Here is a 22826-nt window from a genome sequence, read left to right on the forward strand (position 1 = left end):
AAATGCATGTATTCAATATGTACAAAGGCAAGACTAATAACTAACAGCATCTATACATTTGTGTGCATATTGTTAATGCTGTGAATATGCTGCAGAGGTGTTTCTGATCACACAGCGTTGAACTTAAGAGTTCTCCTCTTTCAAATAGTATCCATGATTTAGGATAGCTATTTTGGAGCATAACTTTTTTTTCTTCCTAGCCACACTTGAAAAGTAGGAAAGCAGACACTAGCTACACAGTATTAGGTGCAGTTTATAGTAGTGTTAAACCCATGGCTAGAGGAACAAGGTTACACATTTTGGACCCATGCCCATTGCATTGTTCTACCTTCCAAGAATACATGTGGACTCAAAAGGGCAGGAATGGCCTTGGCCTTCGTGCTGGCAGAAACCCTGCTGGGGTCTCTGTAAATAGGTTATTCTCTTTAAGTGCTTGTTAACATTCAGAGTTTATCTACACTGTGCGTGCAGCCTGTACACTTGAGACCGATGTCTTTGGGGGAAAAAAAAGTGTTTAGTACCCAAGTGTGGACAAGGCAACTCTGATTGATTACTGTGACTTTATATAGGACAACAGGAGCATAAAATAAAGCTGCAAGCTGCTAGTTTATATGAACCTGTAGCTGTTATACCTCAGATATTCAGCTACAACCTTTTGTTATACAAGTTTTCTTTTTGAAAACCAGAATCTACTTCAAATGCACTAGAAATTGTTTCTGAAACTTTCCTTGATGGGATTTTTCATTTAATGCCCCTGTTTTCAAAACCTGAACTTGGCAGATTTATTATGGGTTGTCTGTTAATTTGGTGCCTGAAAGGAGAAGCCTGCTGCTGCAGGACTCATGGGCCAATCTGAATAAGAAATCTTCATATTCAAGATTTTCCAGCAAGTGGGACAATACAGTAAGTACTTGTTAAAGAACTGGATGTCATATTGTCTTTAAGGATTCATTAATATATGGGATAATTGGAGGAAAACGTAGATCTCAGTTACTTTAAGACCCTACTTTCTATTTAACTGTGCATGCCCCTGCCCCGTTTCATCCTAGCTTAAGCACAGAATAGAAAATTATGAATGGCAGTACCTCCTTGTGACTGTGACCTCTTTTTCAGGACAGTGTCCACATTCCATGCCTTGGTGGTTGGTGGTTTTTGCCTATATATTTTGTTGTATGATGACGCTGTTAATGCTGACCATCTCTGGTAAGGCATTTTACATGTTTGTTTTCTTTACACAATAAAATAACATAATTGAGAAGGGAAAAAAAATCCTGCAGTGTATTAATTACTGAAATAATTGTTTCATTTCCTATTAAAATATGCAGTTGTGATGTGTCCATTTTTATGTCTGTACTATTTGATAATTCCAAATTATTTTGTCAGTATTAATGTCTTAGTGCATTGTGTCTCTGAAGTGGAATAGATAAAATACAAGCAATTGATTTGAGATAGCATATTAAATTACTAAAGTATAGAACCAAGAGTGTAACTGTAAGTCAGCATGACTGAAACTATGCTATTTACTGTAATAATTTTAAAGTGAAATTGAAATGCTGTTGCAGGTCCGCAGTGTGTGTGTGTGGCAAAAACGTGGAGGGGCCTATTAAATGTATAAAATGTGTATGTCTAAATTGATAAGATATTTATATTTTTGCCTCCCATAAAGCTTCTATCAATCTTTGTTTTTAAAAAAAGTATGAAAGTTTCAAGTGCTGTCTTAACAAGCAATAGGAAGATTTAACAAGTGGACTTCTAATATTTTTTCTAGTTAACAAAATATTCTATATTAAGCTTATCTTTTCTTGATTTCTAGTTATATTGTTTTGTTTCACACTTTTTTGAGGGAGAAGGAACATGATGGATTTATTTTAGTCAAGTCAGTTATAGATTGCTATTGATGTTTTGACATTTCACTCACCCTCTGGAATTCTTTCCCTATAGAAGGAAGAGCCCATATTTTTCCTGAAGACTAACTAACTACTTTAAGTTTAATTTCATATTTCTGTCATAGCCTGTTTTTAAACTTGTCAAGAGACCACACTGTGAGTCAGTGTAAACCTACATAAATTTAACATCTGATGCTTCTTCTGCTCTTTTGATATTGTAAATTAATGACAATGCAGTGTGGACTAGACAGGATTGGGTACTTGAAGTGCAGCCACTGACTTAGGTGGCTTTAATAAATGTAACACTAATCCATAACACAAATTTAGGCAACATTGGCCTCTTCTGTATGTAGTGATACATGATTATATTGTTGGATTCTTTTTCATTGCATTCTGGTATCTTTAGAGAGACCAAATAAAGTCTGAATATCTTATGATACTGTTAACCATGTTGAAAAGCAGCGTGTTATTATAACTCTTTCAGTGTGTGTTGTGGTAAGCTTTATCAGATAGAAGCTTTTATCCTGGTTTGTTTGAGTAGACCTTGTTCTAAACAGTACAAAAGAAGTCTTGAATGGCAGAAATAAAAGTCTCTTGGTAATGATAAATAAATTGAGTCTTCACGTTACTAAATTTTCCTGGTATAATTCCAGGAAAAATTCAAATTAAGCAGAAATCGAACCACTTTTTGTTCTTAGCAAATTTCAGAAAAGTTATGTTAGATATTTTTGTGTACTGCATTGAAAACTTAATCTTGCTTATGGAGCCTTAGCATCCTAGATTATGTAAAAACATTAAATATTAAAAGACAAAATCCTTATTCCTTTGGGGGAATTTTTTTCTGTGTTTCTACTGTTGCTTCTAATTAAATTTCTTCTGTTTGGATATGTTTACAATGATTACTATCAGTGGTTTTATTTACATTTGGAAGGCTTTATATATATATTTAAAAATCTAGTGTAAGTATATCTAATCTTTGTGTTTTAAATCAAAGCTTCAGATTCATTTCATGGCAGTATTTCTGTAAATTGTTTCTCAGTCAATTATCTTAGTGGTTTCAGGAATTTTTTAGTTAAAAGCGCACAGAACACATGCGAGATGTGGAAATCAGTATTTTTAGTTACCGAACTAATAATTTTAAAATGTGTGAAGTATCACTTAGTGTATTTAAGACAGATGCAATGATTTGAATTCAAATTCATGCAAATGATTAAGTGCAAAGGAAGACCAAACATAATATTGCCCATGGCTTTACAAGTAGTTGTAGGCATCCTGTAAGTAAAATACAACTTTGTGTTAGGCTTTCTTCTGCCAGTGAAGCTAGAATCATTGGGTGGTTTCCTCAGAATTTGCAGATATACTTTTTCTTCTAAGGCTGACTTTTACAATACTCTTAAAAAATGAGATGGCTGGCATTAGTCTATGCATTCCCCATATGTCATATTGGTTCCCAGTACACCATAATTAAAGCCTTAGTTGAACATGCAGAGCTTTAACCATTTTCTTTTTCCAGTCTGTTTTATGGCTTAGCTGTATGTTAAGTCTTAAGTTGCTGATCATTTTTAAGTTGATTCATTGCTGAATCCACATAGTCTTGATTTTAATTGAATAAGACTGAAGAGGGGAGAAAAAAAAAAGGGAAATGCCAGATGGACTGTGGCAAGGCTGGTCAGTCTTGAAATCTAATGCCCTTTTGAAATGTAGGCATAAGCTGTGCGACTTGGTCATTTACAGATATGAAGGATGCATAAGCCTTTCTGTATGAGTCTCTTATTAACAATACAAGAAACATTTGTGAATCTAGTTTCAGTAGTTTGTATGTAAATGTTCAGGAATCCTTCACACAGCTTTCTTGCACTGTTCTAACCCAGGTAGCCTGAAAACATACACAGATGCTCTGATTTTAGACTACTGGGAATGTTTTGATACACTCTTTCCCTCTAGTTATTGCCAACTTCTTTGTGTAGTTGTTGACTGTATGACAGTATCCATTCAGTTCTTTTCTGTGGGATTTAAAGATATTTATATCTATAATGGAAAATCACAAGTTCTGAGCCTCTACATGTGTCAGCTTAACTTTTGGGTTCATGCAAAGCTTAAATGCATGGTGGTGATGACACCCATATGTCTTGAAAGGGATCAGGACTCCTGCTACTAAAGGGTTTGGGTTCAGTGGAAAGAAGATGTGGTATTACTGTCAGGTAATGCCTGAAACTAGATACGATAGATCCTAACAAAGGATAATAAAGACTGGAGCATTGGTAAGTTACAGGGAAGCATCAGTCTTGTGTATGTATACCTTTTTTGATGGTCTAGGATTTCTCATAACACTTTGCCTTTTTTTTGATATGTAATGCAGACTTGCTAACATAGATTATGTAGAAATTGTTTTTGAGGTGGTGAGAATAACACAGTAGAAAATGTGGAGATGGTAGGGATCAGATAAGGAGAGGGAAAAGATATAAATAAGTGAATTAAGTTCTAGCTTCACAGAAGAGCAGGCTTTTTCATGTGACTGTGCACTTTACAGTCATTAGACTTTTTGAAGTCTGGCATTTGATTAGCATTTTGTATGACTTTGTATCTGCAAAACGGTTTGAAGAAAGTCAGTCATGTGGACTCTTGTTTGTTATATCTGCCCGTCCATGTTCATGTGTAATTCGTTGGCCACACATACCTCCTTACCAATCATGAAAGAAATAGCTCTTCCCTTTTGCTTATTCAAGTCACTCCCTGTTTGTCACTCTTGGCTGTTGCTTGCATCAAAACTAGGCTGCAAACATCAGGGCTCATAAGCTCCATTGCATTTCCTATTCAAGGAGATAGATCAGAAAATCCAGAAGATTTTAGACTAAATTTGAAGTTTTCCATTAATTGAGATTAATTTGGGATTCTAACATGGACTCTTCTTGAAGGGACGTGACAGATGGGTAGTGCAGCCATATATGTTGTTGAAGTGTTGCTTTAGAAAGTTTAGGGAAGGTTTGCTGCAAGGTGACCGTTCTCATGGAAAGAATGAAGGGAAATGAATCATTCCCTGTCTCATCCAGTCAAGTCATGTTTACCAATATCAAGGAACCAATTTCATATACTCAGTCCTTTGCTTGTTCTCTGGAGAAGAATATGAAGGTTCTTGAGCACAGGCTAAATCTTGGTAATGTGCTGAAGTGTGTTGGGAGCACTTACAAGTTTCATTATGTTGCTGCTGCCACAGCTGGGGGCTCTAATGGGAGGGCTGTAACTATTTACAGAGTTTCTGCTAACGTTGTGAGAACACATCTGTCTATGCTCTGTGTCTAGCTGTGACTTTCAGAAGAGCTACACCTAAAGAAGCACTCAGCCCACAACCTACGTAGCTCATGAAACCAGGTTTTGAAGCCATGGAGAAATGTTCCTGTCTGCACTTGTAGTTAAGAGAGCCTCTATGGCCAATCTTAAGAGATGGAGTGAGCTCCAGGCTCTCTTGGAAATGTTTTCCCTCACCTAATGGCAGAATTCTGTTTTTGTAAGTCCTTCTATTTTTCTGTAAGCCACCTCTCACTCAGGGAAGCAGTTAGTTTTAGATGCTAAGAAAGCTTTAAAATTTAGCGAACAGATTGTAATAATACAGGAAATCTCTTCTGCTGCTTCATTCCAATAGGATTAAAAAAATAACAGCTAAGTAATAGCATTTTACTGCTTTCTAGCTGAGGTAGACTTTGTATTGGAGGTGGCTGTAAGCATAGTTATTAATTTTTTTTCTCTAAAGGTTTACAACAAGGATTGCTTTCACAGCTTGTCTTGAGCAGTCCACATTCTATAAATCTGTAGACCTGTCACTTGAAGCTCATTTCATACTTACCTAAAACATATCCAGATTAGATGCACAACTTAGTTGAAAAAGAAAGTTATGGCCTTTATGGCAAGGAAAAGAGATACGCTTACCAAACTCCTCAAAATAGGAATGCACAGAGGACAGTGGAGGAAAGAACAAATATTACTTGCTGTAATGTGGATGCTTCCCTTTCTTGAGCTGTATTCACAAGTTTGGGTTTGTTGAATATCCTAGAGGAACTGAAATTGTGTGTGTGCTATTAAGACCTTTGCCTGCTGAATGTTTGGCACCAAAAGGGAAGGGACAGAAGGTGTGAAACTACTCTGAAAAGCATTCCTCATCGAACATTCCTTCGCTCCAAAGAACTGGCAAATAATTCCTTTCCTGTCTCCTTGTACTCTGTTTATCCCTATAAGCATCCATCCTCTTATGAATATGAAAAGCACCAGCTGAGCAAGATATTTTTGTCATCCTTAACAAAGTTTTAACACTGGCAGAAGAACAAAAATGGAGATGCAGAGCGTCAGTTAAAGTGCTGAGACACTGACTGGGCTGTTCTCTCTTATCCTCTGTTTCCAGAGAAGCCAGCTCAGGGTACTTGCTGGGTTTCAGTTCTGGTCTGTAGCAAGGCTCTTTGGGCAGTCTCTACCCCAAGGCAGGGGATAATTCTGATTAGGGTAGTTAGTAGATATCTTATATCTGGGTGGAGAAGGAATCCATTTTCATGACTAGGACCTTTCTTAACCAAATCTTGTAACAGCTTACTGATGGGCCAAGAATAAGGTGACCTGATGGACGTTATATGTTTGATATGTGTATGTCCTTTGCAAATTACCTTGTTATAAAGGCTGTAACTATGTATTTTTGGTATGTTTACAGGGGTGACCCTTCAATTGTGAAACTGAATATTGCTATTACTACAGGCTACCTCATTTCTGGTAATTATGCAATGTGTATATAACACACACAACCTGTATATTTATATTGAGTCACTATGCCTATGTATTTATACTGAGCCACTATGCTGGAGATGTAATGTGTGTATACAATACAGTTTCTACTGTGGCTTTTAAAATTGCTAATGGAGTTGTGGGTTGTGGTGAAATCACAAGATCTTGCCAGCGGATGTTAAAGATGGAATGATATCTCCCCAAGCACTAAGAAAATGCCACTGTGTGGCTTTATGATGGTTTGATACACAACCACCAACTCCAGCTCAGTTTTGTCCTTCAGCCAATTGAGAAGGTGTTAAAGCAGTGCCCTTCATTCTCTTCAGGGTGTCTACAACTCGTAGCTTTTTTATCATTTGTTTCTTCCTGTGACCTCAGAATGCTGGCAGAAGAATTTTAGTAACCCTCAATACAAGCTGAGGCAAATGATGCCATAGGATCTTGTCTGCCCACCTTTTAGTCTCACTTTAAACCAAAATTTAGTCAGGTATAAAACATGGAAATTTTAAATTATTTTCTTGGTATGGCATTTACCCCTACATACGATTTGTGTTCTTAATTATTTACTGTCAACTAAAATTGGTATGGTAATTTTGCTACAAAATGCTTTGGAGCTTTCTTTTATGGGGTGTGGGGACAATACTGACTTATCAAAGCAAAAACTTGTTGTGTCTTGGACTATTTTCAAGGAAAACTTCTCATGTTAGGCTGGAGTCTCTGGTCAGAGATGGGGCTGTGGACTTGATCATCTCTCTCAGACTGCATTTCTTACCCCAGTGGAACTGATAATCTGGTGATCAGCACACTCAGTTAAACTGTGGGTTAGTTTAAGTCTCTGTTTTTTTCCATAAGAACTTCAGCTCTCATGTTTAAATTCATTGGAATCTATTTTTGAATAATCATGCATTAGTCTTTCTTTATGAATTAATGAATGCCTTTGAACAGAGACCTGAACCTGGCCACTCATTCTCTCTCACTTCCTTCTATGGTTAATGTTTAATTATTAATAGGAAGTGGAACAGCTATGTCAGATGATACAGAGTCCTGCCTGAGGATAGCTAATATAAAAGAGATCAAGGCACTCACTGGAGATACAAAAAGCACAGGGGTAAAGTCTTTGATTTGGAACCTTGGTCACTAATATTCCAGTCCAAAATACTCATTTGGAGAAAGTAGGGGCAGAAATCGCTTGTTCCAGTACAGAAAAGAAAATCTTCTGGAATCTCAGACCATCATGGGAGCAGAAAGAACTTTTCTGTCAAAGCTTTCCTTGTAACACTAACTCAGGTCCACTGTATCGCTTCTGCAGTAACTGGAAAATTCTGATTAAATAAAGCAAACATGCTTCTCATTCCAAGTGCCCCTTGCAAAATATTCTTGGTAAATGATTCCCTGTTTGCTAATATAGCTACTTTTTCAGAAGTTCCCTGTAAGAGATCTCTGCATTTATTGCGTGTATTTGTATATTGGCTATGTCCCCTGTAGCTGCTCCCTCTTTTTTTTTTTTTTGTCACTTGTTCAAATTTTTGGGTTCATAAGTGTGAAGTCTTGCTATAAGATTTGGGATCCACTTTTTCTTTCCAAAATATTTCAGCTAAAGCTATTGCCTCTACTTCCATTGATGTGGAAAGTAATAATTTATGGCAACTGTTGGAAGAATACTGTTGCTTATATGCTTTGACTAAAATAAAGTCTTTAGGATAAAGATAATCTCTTCAGGGATAATGAATTCAGAGGGTTTCTACTGATGCCATATGTTGGCATTTATACCTCTAAAACTTAAGAGAAACACTATTCTGAGGTCCACAGTAGTATAATAAGTTGTTCTTTATCATTATTTCTTTTCTCTTGTAGATTTGTTGCTTATTATTTACTACTGGAAGGCAATTGGTGACAAATTTTTTGTAATACATCACTTGGCAGCTCTGTATGCTTACTATTTTGTCCTGGTGAGTGCTGTATTTTCCAGTAACATAACAAGCAGATGAGATTGAAGACAATGCTTTTATAGATCTCATTTGCTTCATGTTTAAAAAAAATTCTTCACTGGTTGGTATATTAGCTTTGTGAAAGGCATATTTATATTTTCAATCATCATTACTTTCTAAATGGTTTTATCAGTCATTTGTGGTAAGTGCATGCCTTTTCAATGTTGCAGTCCTTCAACAAAAATGTGTAACTTTAACTGCTGAAATTAAAACTCTTCTCAGTTTTTGCTGTAGGGAGACTTTGACAGAGGAGCTTTTCACATGGTTGTAGAAAGAGGTTTCAAACAAAACCACAAGTCTGAATATTTAGTTGGAAAATTAAGAGGAAATGTTTTCAAGTGGTTATGTTCTGCTTTGTGATTGTATTTGCAAGGCCATGAGGTCAGTGATCCCTAGCCCTGGTGACTGTACTACTATCAGCTGGGTGTGTTTTTTCTGGGGTGTGTTTTTCTTCTTTTTCAATTTTTATTTATTTTTTTAAAATCTGTTATGACACAAACTGATCCTCTGAGACTTCTTGTTTAAGGTTACTTCGGTGGGGAAACAGTGGATGATTAACCATATGTATCTATAAATATCTGTGGCGTACATACATTGAAGGGAAAAGGGAAAGAGAAGGATACTGTTCTAGGATAAAGACTAACCTAGTTACTCTTTGCTGCTGCTGGAATTTCTCAAAGATGCCTATGTGACTTTGTAGAAATCCTATTGACCTCCAGAATAATGCTCCTGAATTTCTTCTGAAAAGCTCATTCAGTAAATAAAGCAATCTTATAAAATACAATTTAGTTCATTTACCACATTTCTTTCTTTGCCTACTGTGTGAATCCCAGGCTTACAATTCTAAAAATGTCAAGATGCCAGATTACTGTCATATTTCCCATGTAATGGTTTAAAGAGGATGAAGTATCCTGACAAGTAAATACTCTCTTTTGGGTTGAAGATAATTAGATCTACTAATATTATCATGGATGAAAGTGTGTAAGAGCTGAATATTAGAGAAATGAAAATACCACTATGAAGGCTAATCCCTGATGCAGAAAATTCATTACTTGTTTCTTGAGTAAATAGAAAGCGTAGTCTTGGTGTGAATTTCTCTTAAAGCAGTTCTTCTTATTTGGGTATAGCTCTGCCCTTGGGTGTCTCTGTGTTACTCTCATTCTCTTATCTTCAGAGAAAGTTACTCATAAGTATCTTATGGCAAAAATTGCTCTGGAAGATAGGAGAGAATTTGATTAAGAACGCCGATTTTCCTCTTCAGCGTAGTGCAAGCTGACATAAAATGCCTGAAGTAGTGGGCATTAGTATGCTTGGTGGGGAAAAGAGGAATCATGACACACTGCATAGGTTGTCCAGGAGACCTACCGAAATTTTAAAAAATATCTTTTTATCTCTACATCTGCAAACTGCTGCTTACCCAGCCATTGTGTAATGGGATACTGTTTCCAGCACAACCAAATGATAAGGCAGAGAATATGCTGTACTTTGTCACTTGGAGAAAAGTGCTCAGTTACAATGTCTATCAGCGGAAATATACCATGCAGTTATCTGGATACTGGCACGGAGAAGATGTGCTGTTCTTCCAACCCACAGGGCAAGGCAGGGACTGTCACAGAGCTGGTGAAACTTCCTCTGCAGTAGGGAGGAGAGAAGGGCTTTATGTACCCTTTGTGCTGCCAAATAAGAGCTGGGAATTCATCTTCACTTTGGCAAATTATCCTCCTAAAACAATGCAGGGACGTTTTTCTTTAGCTTACAGTGTTTCTGTTTGGGCTTATTTAAACATTGAGAAGTCCAAAATATTTATAATTCTCTTAGACAGTAACAGTAGCATTATAATTATAATTTATGACTACTTGTGCCAGTCTTTTCTAGCTAGCTTTCTGTGGCCACTGAACTGTAAGTCTTTTTAAAGATTTATTTAAGGTAAGAAACTACTAATTTGAGATACCTGAAGGACAATTGCAGCTTTTGTAGTAAACTTGATTTTGAATTGTAAGGAAGTTGACCACAGCTGGTAAACTGGCTTACTATCAGTTTTAATAAAGAAGTTGAGATGTTCTGTCATTCTCTGCATACTTGAAGACTTTAATCCAGATTTCACATCTACATTGTTGATTTTTGCATGTCTATTTTGTTTTACTAACCAGAGCAAAGGTCTGTTGGCTTATTTTGGAAACTTCCGTCTGCTTGCAGAGTTCTCCACTCCTTTTGTCAATCAGCGGTAAGTGGTTAGGGAATTTTTTCATAGTTCTTTTAAATTTTAATCTGTATTATTATTCCTGACACTGAGGAAACTTTTTTTGTTGTTGTTGAATGTCTGATGAAAGGGAATTTATATATATTGAACTAAGGATTACTATGTGGACACCTTTTTTGCTATGAAAACTTTTTGCTGCTATAACTGCAACAGTATAACTAATGTATTCACCCTTGAGTTCCATTTTCAAGTAGACCAGCCTTCATATGAAATGCCAAATTTTTATGAAACTGCTGAACAAAAAAGTTCACAAATTTAATATTGTTAATTAGCCTTTGTATGTTCATTTAATTATTATAATAAAGCCATCATTTTCAATAGGGATTTCTTTTTAGCATCATGGACCAGGAAATGAAGCAAGATAACATTGTCATCAGAATCCTAGAATGGAATTGCATTGCCCTAGATAATTTGAAGTTTATTTTGCAATACTGCACATATACAGATCAATATTAATATATGCATATGAATACATAGAATAATACAAATATTTATTTACTTTCAAAAATAGTTCTGGAAATTATTTTGAGCACTTAAATTAGAAAAAAATGTAAAACACCTAAATATGTCTGGAATGGTTAATCTTCATACTTGTAATCAGAGAAGAAAGTAGCAGGAGGCTCTTTTGCAGAGTTTAGTGAGAGTTGAAGCCTGACACAGCTTCTGGTTCCTAGTGTTGCTACTAGAATTGCTGCTGTGAGTATCAGAAAAGGAGCATGGTAATGCCATGTACCACAGGTAGGGAAAGCAGTCCATGGAGTTTCCCAGTGCTCTGGGGAGGGTGGCTTCTCTCCTTGCTGTGTAGCCACCCTGACCCAGCTGGGGACAGGGATTTGCCCCAGGAAGACTTCACCTCAGGAGAGGGGCTTTGGTATAGGGCAGTGCTGCAGTCCTCTCCTCTTCCTCCATTTTTTTGCAATGTAGGATCAGATCTTTCAGTTTATCAGATACCTGTTCCTCACCCATACCTTTTGGGGTGTATTTCTACTTTCTGATCCTACATGTGTGGCATCTATTTTTTTTTTCCAGGTGTCTAGTAGAGAAAGGATAAGGTTTGTAAGGCAAATAGGAATTGTAATCCTCCTGCAAACAGGGTATCTGAGTATTACCCATTACTGCATTGTGACTGTAAACTCTGAAATATTTTATGAGACTGTAGCATTCTTCAGATCTCTAAATAAAAAAAGATTGTGCTGAGATCCCTTTCGAACATTAGCTTGGTAAATTCAACTTAGAGGAGGGCAGGGTGTGATAATGAAGTTCTCCAGAGGTTGCTTTCATTTGCACAATTGATGTTGAGTAGGAGATTATAGTCTAACGTAGTCTGTGTCCGTGTGCACAGAGAAACTGAGGAGTAAATAAACACTTCTTTTAACTTACTTTAGTAATACAAGAGGAGAGTAAGAAAATGAAAAAACCTGGTATTATATTCTAGGTTTCTATATTGAAATTCATGTCCTAGTGAATGGCTGTTCTCCCAACTGACTTCTACCAAGATAGGATTTCATCCTGGGTTTAAGTGGTACCTATACTGATGCTTACCTTTCAGACTGTGGTGTTAAGAAGTATTGTGATACATGTGGCTATTAAAAGTAATATATGTTAAACTTTTAAAATGCCTATAGTGAGATCATATGCCTTTGAATACTGACATTTACTGCTTTCTCAGAAAAACAGAAATCACTGTAGGAGATAGTCTCTTGCACTAAGGGATGACATCTCATTAGTGTATGAATGTGGGTTATTTTTGTTTTGTTTTGTTTTCATTAAATTTGAAGAGAACCAGACCCCTACAACAGTAAGTAGTGGATAATGAGAACTACTTAGATTATGTTTCTTGTTTGCATTCTTAGTATTACCAGAAGAGCTATTATTAATATATAAAAAGATATTCTAATCTCAGAACTGGTCTGTGTATTTCCTGTCTGTGTTGTTAGGGATATCTATTTGGAAGTTGTCTCCATGCCAAGCATTTAGATCTTTTAATGCTAGTATCAGCATTTATGTAATTAATTATGAACTGTGGTAGGTTAAATTTTAATCATAACTGTCATTTTCTGACTTGCATTTTTTTGAATTTGCTGGGAGAGGGAGGTTGCTAAGCAGATGTCCAGTTACCTATACTGGCATATCACAGTTTATTTTAAAACCTTTTTTTATATTACTTTTGGAATCTGCATTGTATACATCAACAAAAGTACAGGCTCTGATTCTTAGTCTGACCAAATATATCAGGTCTCTCTCTTCTTCATCCCGGTAAAGTGTTTCTGTGGTGAAGTATCATGCTTCCAGGCTGGACTGCCACCTCAAGGGCCTGGATTTTAATTGTCTCAGTTGCACACTTAATGAATTCCTGCAGTATTTCTGTTAGAGCTGGATGTCTGGCAAATCTTTTTAGTATATCTATAATTACCTAGGTTGTAATCTGTAGGTAATTAAATTAAAAATTAATTTTAAAACCAGTTTTACAACTGTTATTTTGTTAAATAGTTTTACCCTTATATATTCTTGGAAATAAACTGATTATTCCACTTCCCCTCCCCAACCCCCATCACGAATACAGTGATTTAAATAATTTTCCTGTGGTCCTGTCTTTATCCTGCCATTGTTGCACAATTTCTCCTTGTGTTTATTCTGGCTTAAGTGTGAGTGATAAAGAATTAGAGGAGTTTGTTGTTCCTTTTTCTAGGAATTCAACTCACAGGTTCTGTGTGCTAGGCAATAAATAAGTTATGCCTGTCTACTAAGGAATTAATATGCAAGATTTTTTTTTTTTTTTTTTTGCAAGACCACTTACGACCCAGTAGTAGTAGTGGGAGAGGGTGTTATTAGATTTGTCTTTTTCATTGCATAACATACCTGGCTGTGACATGATCCAGTGTCATTTACAGTGTCTTGTTCTGAAGTTCTGGTTTCAGGCTGAACAGAAGCAGTCAGAAAAATCCAAACCTGAGAAACTGGAAATTAGAGCTCTATCTAGATTACCATATCCAAATACAGTGCTAGAACTGCTTTCAGGGAAGGAAATAGAATTTTTGTTGCCCATTGGTGTAAACTATAGTAACAAGTAATAAATATGTATTTATAATTTTAAAAGAGAATTTGAATTATAGGGTATTACACTGTAGTCACTGAAATGCACACTGGTTGTCAGCTGGCTTACAATTCAAATGAGGATTTTCTACATGCTATTCTGCAATGTACTGGATATCATGCACTGCTTAAGTGGGGAAAAAAATGTAGCCAAGCAGAAGAATTTGCAACTAAGCCAAGACACACTGCAATAATTTAGAAATTATAAGGGTAGAAGCAAATAATAAATTAAATGATTAGTTAAAAAAAAGAAATAAAATCCTTTAAGTCTGCCTGGTATCTGTGAACACTTCTTTTGCAGGTGGTTTTTTGAAGTACTGGGATATCCCAAATCTTCAAAGGCCAACATCATCAATGGTGTGCTGATGACAGTTGTGTTCTTCGTGGTGAGGATTGCCGTCATGCCTATATATTACAGCCATGTAATTTCTTCATTTGGAACAGAGGCTTTCCAGAGATTAGGATTTGCAGCCCAGAGCGCCTGGATGATCTCAAGTGTTGTCTTGGATGTTATGAATGTGATGTGGATGGTCAAAATTGCAAAAGGATGCTACAAAGTAATTTGTCTTATCGGACAGGAGGAAGCCAAAACTCATAGAAATGGAAAATCTGACTAGAAATCATATACGTAAAATGAAATTTCTGCTATGAAAATAATTTCGGTTCACTGAAACAGTGTACATTTCTGCCATGGAATGCTCCTCTTAAGGAAACAAGGTATTACCTCTGTATTGACCTTACTCTTTCCCTAGCCACACTGCCTGCACACCCAGGGCCACGCTTTTCGGATCCTGTCTGGTGAGGAATAAAAGCAAACGCTCACACAAATGAGTTCCACGTGTCTGTTCTAAGCAGTTACAAGCTACTGAATTTAGAATGGAGCAGACTGGTTACTTGCTTGTTGTCCACCAGTGTGTTCGAAGTGTTTCACTCAGGTTTCTCACATTAATGTGTTTTATAAATCCAGTGAATACTGACATCTCTCTTTTTTTAGAAAACAAAACAAAAAAAATCCCCAAACTCCCAATATGGTGCAATTTTCCTGGCAAGTTTCTATGTTTTCTTCTAGGAATAACAATCAAGATTTCATTCTTGACAACTTTTTAATTTTTGCAAGAAAAGCTAAAAATTTAGCTTTGATTCTCTGAAGTCTTTTACTGTTTTTTGTTCTGCCTTATATGAATGCAAACCATTTTGGGAAATTTATGAAATAATTTTATCTAAAATGCTGTATTATAAGACTACAGAATATCTTAAAAATTGTTAAAATTCTCTGATTTTAATGGGAAGGATTGACTTTTGCTGTGTTAGATTACATGCAATAGTACATCTTCTAAATTGCCCATGGAATTTTTTTTATAAACTAGTATGGTAAATGATGTGTGGAAACAGCATAATTCTTACTGGAGTGCTTTTTCCTTTGCTGCTACTACCTTTGAGAAGTGCTGCAACTCTCCTCAGAGTATTTTTAACCATTGGCTATTTGGATGTGAAGTTTAATTGTAAAGAGATAAAATTCTTCTGTATATGTGTTGTGTAACTTACAGTAATATTTTTTTTCTTTTATCACAGAAATGACCCATTTGATATGAAGTGTTGAGGGGTTTTGTCACATTTTCCTTGTTAATCACATCAGAAATCTGAGGTGTTGACTAAAAACATTCTTGAATTAACTGTGCCAAACTTCTGTAAAGCTGGACAGTAATTCTTTAGAATGACAGTTTGCTTCTGTAGGCACAACATTTTATTTTTTTTTAAACCATGTATTTGTCAATAGGTAGCCTGTTCCTTCTTCTGCAAACTTAAAGGTTTGGAGGTCATCAGAGATGAATCTTACCATCTAGGAATAGCCTAGAATGTAATTTATAATACAATTTGAGGAAATTCTGGGTTTTGTTTTATTTTTAAATGGTTTTGAGAGCTGTATTTGTGTGTAGTTTGGTTTTGTTTTGCTTACTTTAAACCATATCTGAATTGGGACTGATTAACTTCTGGGTTTTTTTCCCTTGGTGTGGGTTTTGTTGGTTGGTTGTTTTTTTTTGGTGGGGTGGGGTTTTTTTGGGGTGGTGGTGGTGGTGGTTGGTTTTTTGGGTTTTTTTTACATGTTATTTGTTATACCTTCTGGTAAGGTGTGCTGAAAGTATGCATTTTCAGCCAGTACTTTAGTGCACATCCCAATTATTGTAGCAGACTGTTTAAGCAATTTATTTTTAAACAAAAAGATAAAATACTTTCCCCGTGTAGGATAATTAGTTTTCGTCTTGTCCTGTTCCATCTAACACAGCTGGGTGACATGAACTCTCCCCTCTGTAGTCGGAGGTGTGAGTGCCCCAATACTGCACTCTCAGGTGAGGGACACAGCACTTCTGTCTTCCAGGAGTTGGATGTCTGTTAGACCCCAAGAGGACTGCATAGGCTCAAATGCCTTATAACCAAGGCGGCTGCCATGAGTTTAGTTCCCCAGTTAAAATGATGCCTGGGAGTATTGTTTGGGCTAGCGTCACATGCACTTTTACAAGCCTAGTTCCACTGTTTAACTGGGCAGGCTTTTTTCCAAAACCGTTTCCCAATCCTGCCTTTTTAAAGGAGATACCAAGGATTGTCAATACTCGTGGTTTCTGGATTCTGTGCTTATTAATACTTCACAAGCTTACAGACAAAAGAGCTGTTTATGCCTTGGGAAAGTTAGCAATTAATCTGTTTAGCTGTATGATTTGAGTGAGCGTGATGCCTTATTTGGGTACCAGTAAATCCATAGTCTTTGGGAGTTGATCCTGTGACCTGCTTGGCTGAAAGAAACAGACTCCCTTTTATACTACTTTGCAGAACCTGGTATCTTTTAAAATAGTGATTTCAGTGTACCTAATGCAAAATCTAGACTACGTACAAAGGCTCTGTTTCTATCACCTTTATGATTTAAAGGTGTACGTGAAAGACTTTTGTGCTTTTTAAGTCACTAGATTAAGGAATCATTTTGTAATAGCTTGTTCCTTTCTAAAATAAATCTTAAATTGAGTAAATTCAAACATTTTGGAGAATAAGTTTGAAAGTAGAAGTCTGCTTTTGTTATTTGGGAAGTAGGATAAAAAAATAGCTAAGGAAGATGATTTGGAGCAACTCTTAAGGTGATAACTCATGAAAACGTTTTGAAATTCATTCCTTAGCTTTAATTTTTAATGTTTTATAATTTTAAATTTTTTGTTTTCAATGGGGAACATTAATTAAAATGGTCCATATCCTTCCCTTCTAGATACACTTGTGTCTGATAGGAAAAAAAAAAAAGTAGGTCAAACTGTAATAAAATTGTGTTAAAACTAGATTGAAAACAAAAAAAACCAAACCAAACCCCTGCATAATACACTGGGCAGCAATCCAGAATGGAAGGGCAGTGGGATAAGTATTTTAAAACATGTAATATTTTGGATTGCTCGACAAAAGTAGTGTAATTAAAACAATATTTTGCAATGCATTATTTTTTAAATTTTCTAATTTGCTTTTTTTATTGTATTGCAGTTATGTCCTGATGCATCTACTATGTGTCAGAAAACAACTTTCTAATGAAAAAAAATGTTAATACTTGTGTATTCGGCAAGGACTGTAGTAAACAGGCTGCAAAGTTGTCATGTACTGAACTCATTAGTATAGGACACTTTTTACCTGCCATTTAAAGCTTATAATACAGCAAATTAGATAGCTGCAGCACCCATTTTTCAATTGCACTTTATTAATTTTGAAACAGTGGTGAAATATTGATGAAATTTAATGTTGCAAGCTTGTGTCTTTGCTTTTTTATGCAAAAAAGTAAATGCATGATAAGTAGCATTGTAATAAATGCTACCTTTAGAATGTAATATTATCTTGTTAGTGGCTGAAAACTTCTGTTTTTAACAGATGCATTGTCTAGTGTAAAAGCAGACCCTTGGTATGTCACCAGGTGTCTTTGCCATGGACATATCAAATGGCAGGAGTTAATCTTGCAAAAAAATGCTCAGATATCTTGTTTTCTCTTCTTTTACATTCTTCAGTACCAGGTGACATAAAATTAGCACAATGAGGGAGAGGCTGTTTGTACTGGTAAGGCTGCATGTAGGAATGCAAGTTTCCCTTTTTTATGGCTTTACTTTTTCACCAAAAGATGAGTAAATACCACTTTCAGAACTACTACAGCAGAATGGTAGGTCAAGTTTTGCTTTTATAATTGATTTGTGGATACAGTACTTGCAGAGAGGAAATGTACTTCAAATATTCATTTTCTTGGTGAGTGTTCCATGAAGTCGAGCGCCTTACACTACAGAGATGCTTTATGGGTTATCTGTGTGCATTCTGCAGTGGTAAGAATTACATATCTTGAAGCCTACTCTACCTCTTTAAATACATGCTACCTTGAGTGAGCTCAATAACTTAATAACTTAATTGCTTAAAAAATAGAGTTTATTGAATAATGAAAAATACCCTATGCACAGGAAAATGAGGGGAGCTGACATATATAAATTCTTTAAAAATCCAAATTTTGTATTAAAATTTACTAAAAATTAATTAGAGTGTCTGGAAGACAATTGCCTCCATCTTTTCTTAGAGAATTATGGGAGAAGATTACTTATGCTGCAGAACTAGCGTTAACCTAAGAGTAAAAGCTTACACAAGTGAGCAAATGTGTTCAAGCAGGTTTAAAGAGCAGAGGTGGAGACTTTGAGAGCACAAGTATAGAGATCCAGATGTCTTCCTACTGCTGTGGTTGGGACAACAGCAGACTGATACGTAGCAGAAAGGTTTGGGTATTTCTATATCTCTGTTCACAGTGGAAAATGAAACTTTATAATTTTCAAGCGGTATAAAATAGCTTATCAGTTGTTGATTGCTGTCTGAAGAGGACTTTTTCTCATGGACTTGTGTGTTTTTAAGTATATGTACATACAAGCTTTCCGTAAAAGATCACTTAATAGAAAAGTTTGTAAAATTGTTTCGTGTTGCTTCTGCTGAGCCATTCAAAGGAAATAAAGGGCTGCTTGACAATTACTCCAGCTGAGGATCTGGTGCAGTGTTGACTGCTGCTGAAAGCCATCAATAAAGCAAATAGAAAGGAACTAGAATTTTCAGATGAAAAAATGCAAGTGTAGAAGACTTTGAAAAGTATGGGCAGCCCTCTTTCAAATTTTTAATAGCCTGCTGTACAAAATCATTATCTGGCTACAAGGAACTTCATGAGGAGGGATTTGTTCCTTGTGGAGTTTCTCTATCTATGGAATATATTTGACAGCTGGAAAAAGAACAGTGCTTCATTGCTGAGATCCTCACAGCAGTCAAATGGAAATAGTGATCAATATTTATCAACTTTTAACTTTCATCGAAACCCAGGTAAAAATCTCTTTGTTGGACAGGTGAAGGTTTTAGGATTTTCTGAAAGCTACTTGAAAGTTCTTTTTATGGTAGAGAAGATAAAAGATGTGCTACTTGGGATGTTTGGAGATCTGGGATTAAGCATCAAATCATACTTTTAGGTGGTAATACTTGGTAAGGTTTCTTATCCATTACAAATCTCTACTAGCTACCTCCTTTGACATTCTTCCTCTATTTATAATAACCAAGCACTTTATAGGTCAGTAAAGAATGGAAGGTAGCTATGAAGAATAAATTGTATTGTTTGGTATAAGAAATATTTTGGCAAAATTTCTTCTGAGATCAGTTTCATTGTGTGATGTCCTGCACTGAGAGGCCATCTGATTATAATAATGTATATAAATTTTTAATCTAGTTGTAATGTAAAGGAAATGTCTTTAAGAGAGTGAATTACAGAGAGTTCAGCATGGCTTGGTATCAACCATATAATGATTCAGTGTGCTATTTATAACTTCCTACTTACTGAAATTGAAAATATAAAAGCAAACAAAATATTCTGTAGTGTATCTTTATTTTTAATCTATGCGTGGGATGTCAAACATTGTACTTGTCTTGTGGACAGGACATGCTTTTATGAGCCTATAAATATTTAAGTGTATGAGAATCTGCACCCAAATGGAACATGTTGCATGTAAATTGTCTTCTAAGTTTTTAAATTTCAGTATTTTAAAAAATTTGCTAGGTTTGAAAGCAACATTTAAATACTAATACTAAGCTGTAATACAGAACATAACATTTTGAATGCAATGTGGGATATATTGGTTTTGTTTATTGTAACGCTATTCCAGTTTCACAAGAGAAATCCATCATATGATAGGGGAAAAGGAGGAAAAGGGCTAATCATGAGCTCAGCTATATAATTTTCACACTTAATATACACACATCCAAATATCCTGGATTTGTTTCTAGCATGCATATACCAAACAGTGTTTTCTTTAGTATCGAGAGATACCCATATATGTAGAATAATTTAACACATAAGCACAGCTAGCCTGATATAAACAAAATTACAAAAACTGTTGGGAACAAATGAGTTACAAGTTAGGCATAAGCAATGGAGCCTGTAATTCAAAAATGTTTATATAATCTGTCTAAGAAGAAACTTGGTAAATATATCTAATGTGCAGAGCAAGGATGAAGACTGTAAATTCTGCTAGACTGATTTCTGGTAAATCTTGACAATCTGGTTTGCAGGAAATACTAATACTGTCACAAAATGTCAGGATTGCATTATTAAATTCAAATAGTAATGTGGCCTGATTGTAGTAGCAATCCTTATCGTGGCACAAGAACTTTAAAATGCAATATAACAATTCTGCAGATCAATGACAAAAGTACTCAGTCATAGTAAGGCAAATGATTATTAAGTTTACTTATAATAAAAAAAAAAATCTGAATTTTTGTTTGCATTTCAGTGATATTGTAAAGCATTTCTATATTTTGTTTGAATAGTTTAGGAGCTTGCATAAAATGATATTGGCTGATTTTTTTTTTTCCCTTTGATATATGCAATAATGTCAATAAGCAATAAATTGCATGTTGTATGCAAGGTATTGGTACTTCATAATAAAGGAAAGGAACACAGTTTCTCATTTTGTGAATTTTTCTTTCTTAATATGGTAATAGCTTATGTACCTATAATGAATGCATCATGAAAGAACAATTTTGTCCGAGTTCAGTTCAGAAACAACTGGCTTGTATGGTATTTTGAAATTTTGTGCTATATCTTTTTTTATTTAAAAAAAGGTGGGGAGGGAGTATGAAATCTGAGCCACACTGTTGTTCAGGTGGCTGGACTTTAAAAGGCTGAAATTCTGCGTAGGGCATCACTGGGGCCAGGAATAACTTAAAACTATAAATTTTGTTGTGTATTGAGGAAAAACTTATATAGCATAGTGGAATTATATTGCACTGTATTGTAATACCACGTTTCAGGACATAAGCTGGATGGACAGTTGTCTGAAGGCTCTAGCGATAAAGAGCTATTGTTGTCAGCATATTATAAATGTGATGCACTACACAGTCCCTTGCTGAATACTAAGATGGGCAATTAAATTCCTTAATATGGCAATACCTAGATTCTATATGTGTGGTGAACGTATGCCTGGGAAGCATGAATTGTGTGGTAAAACTCGGAGGTTTTTCTGACCATGCTCAAAGGAGGTTGCTGCTGTTTTGTGTCTTAACCATTGGCTTGCAAGCACAGGAAGTGCTTGTTTCTTTGAGTTTTCTTTTGTATTATGCAATGGTTAAATTACTAGAAGGAAACACAAAGCATTCCAGTGTTTTGTACTTTTTTTCCTCTCATCTTCTAAGGGGTATTTAGTTCCATTTGTAAATTATATTCTTAGGGTACTACTCATTAACTAGTTGGTCTGTTTGGAAGTGACTGGGAATGTCTGGAAATGTTATTTGGGGTCAGATGCTATATAGGTCAGACTTCCAACTGCTTGAGGAAGGACAATGGGGGCTTGCTGGGAGGCTTTTGTATTGGCACTGGGCAGCTTTTAACACTGAATAGTGGAAAGGAAGGACTGTGCATGGCTGGGAACAAGGGATGCCTTTCAGTGAGCCATTCTTTAACCTGACAAATTCAACAAATCTTGCTTAAAGTGAGAAACACACTTCTCCCTAAGATGTAGGATATAGAAAGTATTTTGTATATCCACCTTTTTGTCATGTTCTGGTGCAAAGTTGCTCTTCGTTTTCTCCCAATTTTTTTTTTTTTTATTACTCTCTGTGTTCTTGCTGAACACTTTGTTTCCTGTACTTGTATCGGTGCGATAATTCTGCATTAGTTTGGGGTTTTTAAATTATTTTTTATTTAATCTTCACAGTGGCTGTATGTCATTTTTTAGATGGTGGACTACTGTTGTATCTTCTTATTTTGCTCTGCTTCTCTGGAGTTCATAGTGTACACTACCTAAGGGTAGATTGCGTGCCTCCTTGAGATTGTGACCATGGTATTCTTTGTAATGCTTTACATTGAGGAAAAAGTATTTGCTACTTGGCTTATCTTATAAAGGGTGAAAACTATTATCTATACAATGACTAATAAGTAGTGCAATTGTTGCTTCTGGTGGAGCGTGATGGTGGAAAGCAGGGAGACAGCACACTGACATCAACAACATCATGTACTTTGAGAGGAGAGTGTAGAACCAATTCTCAGTTTGAGAACATCAGAGAGAGAAAATGTGTATTACCTTAGAGTTTTTCTGCCACTGACTTGAAATATTTGGAAGCAGAGATGTCAGTTGGTCTACAGGAGGCTCTTATTATTAAAACTGCATTGTCAATTGCAGCAAGCGAAGACTAAAATGGTTGTATCTTTTTTAGTGCTGCTTACACAGCTGTTACTTGTGAATGCAGTCTTGGAGATTTCAGCAAAGCCAAATATGCCTAAAACTTGGGCAATGATGGAGGAGGCAATCATAATGT

At 35.8% G+C, this 22826-nt stretch overlaps 1 protein-coding gene across 7 annotated transcripts in view; it reads left to right on the forward strand.

The window, feature by feature from the left end:
* TLCD4 (TLC domain containing 4) overlaps nucleotides 1–16017 on the forward strand; it is a 40342-nt gene extending 24325 nt beyond the window's left edge. For all 7 annotated transcript variants that reach the window (XM_049807339.1, XM_049807337.1, XM_049807342.1 and 4 more), the window contains 5 exons: nucleotides 1114–1203; nucleotides 6580–6638; nucleotides 8505–8599; nucleotides 10789–10862; nucleotides 14293–16017. In XM_049807339.1, the coding sequence (XP_049663296.1) occupies nucleotides 1114–1203; nucleotides 6580–6638; nucleotides 8505–8599; nucleotides 10789–10862; nucleotides 14293–14608 (634 nt within the window). In that variant the 3' untranslated portion in view covers nucleotides 14609–16017. The remainder of the gene's footprint in view (nucleotides 1–1113; nucleotides 1204–6579; nucleotides 6639–8504; nucleotides 8600–10788; nucleotides 10863–14292) is intronic.
* Nucleotides 16018–22826: the final 6809 nt, after the last annotated feature.

Source organism: Accipiter gentilis, chromosome 8 (assembly GCF_929443795.1).
Source record: "Accipiter gentilis chromosome 8, bAccGen1.1, whole genome shotgun sequence".
Taxonomy (NCBI): Eukaryota; Metazoa; Chordata; class Aves; order Accipitriformes; family Accipitridae; genus Astur; species Astur gentilis.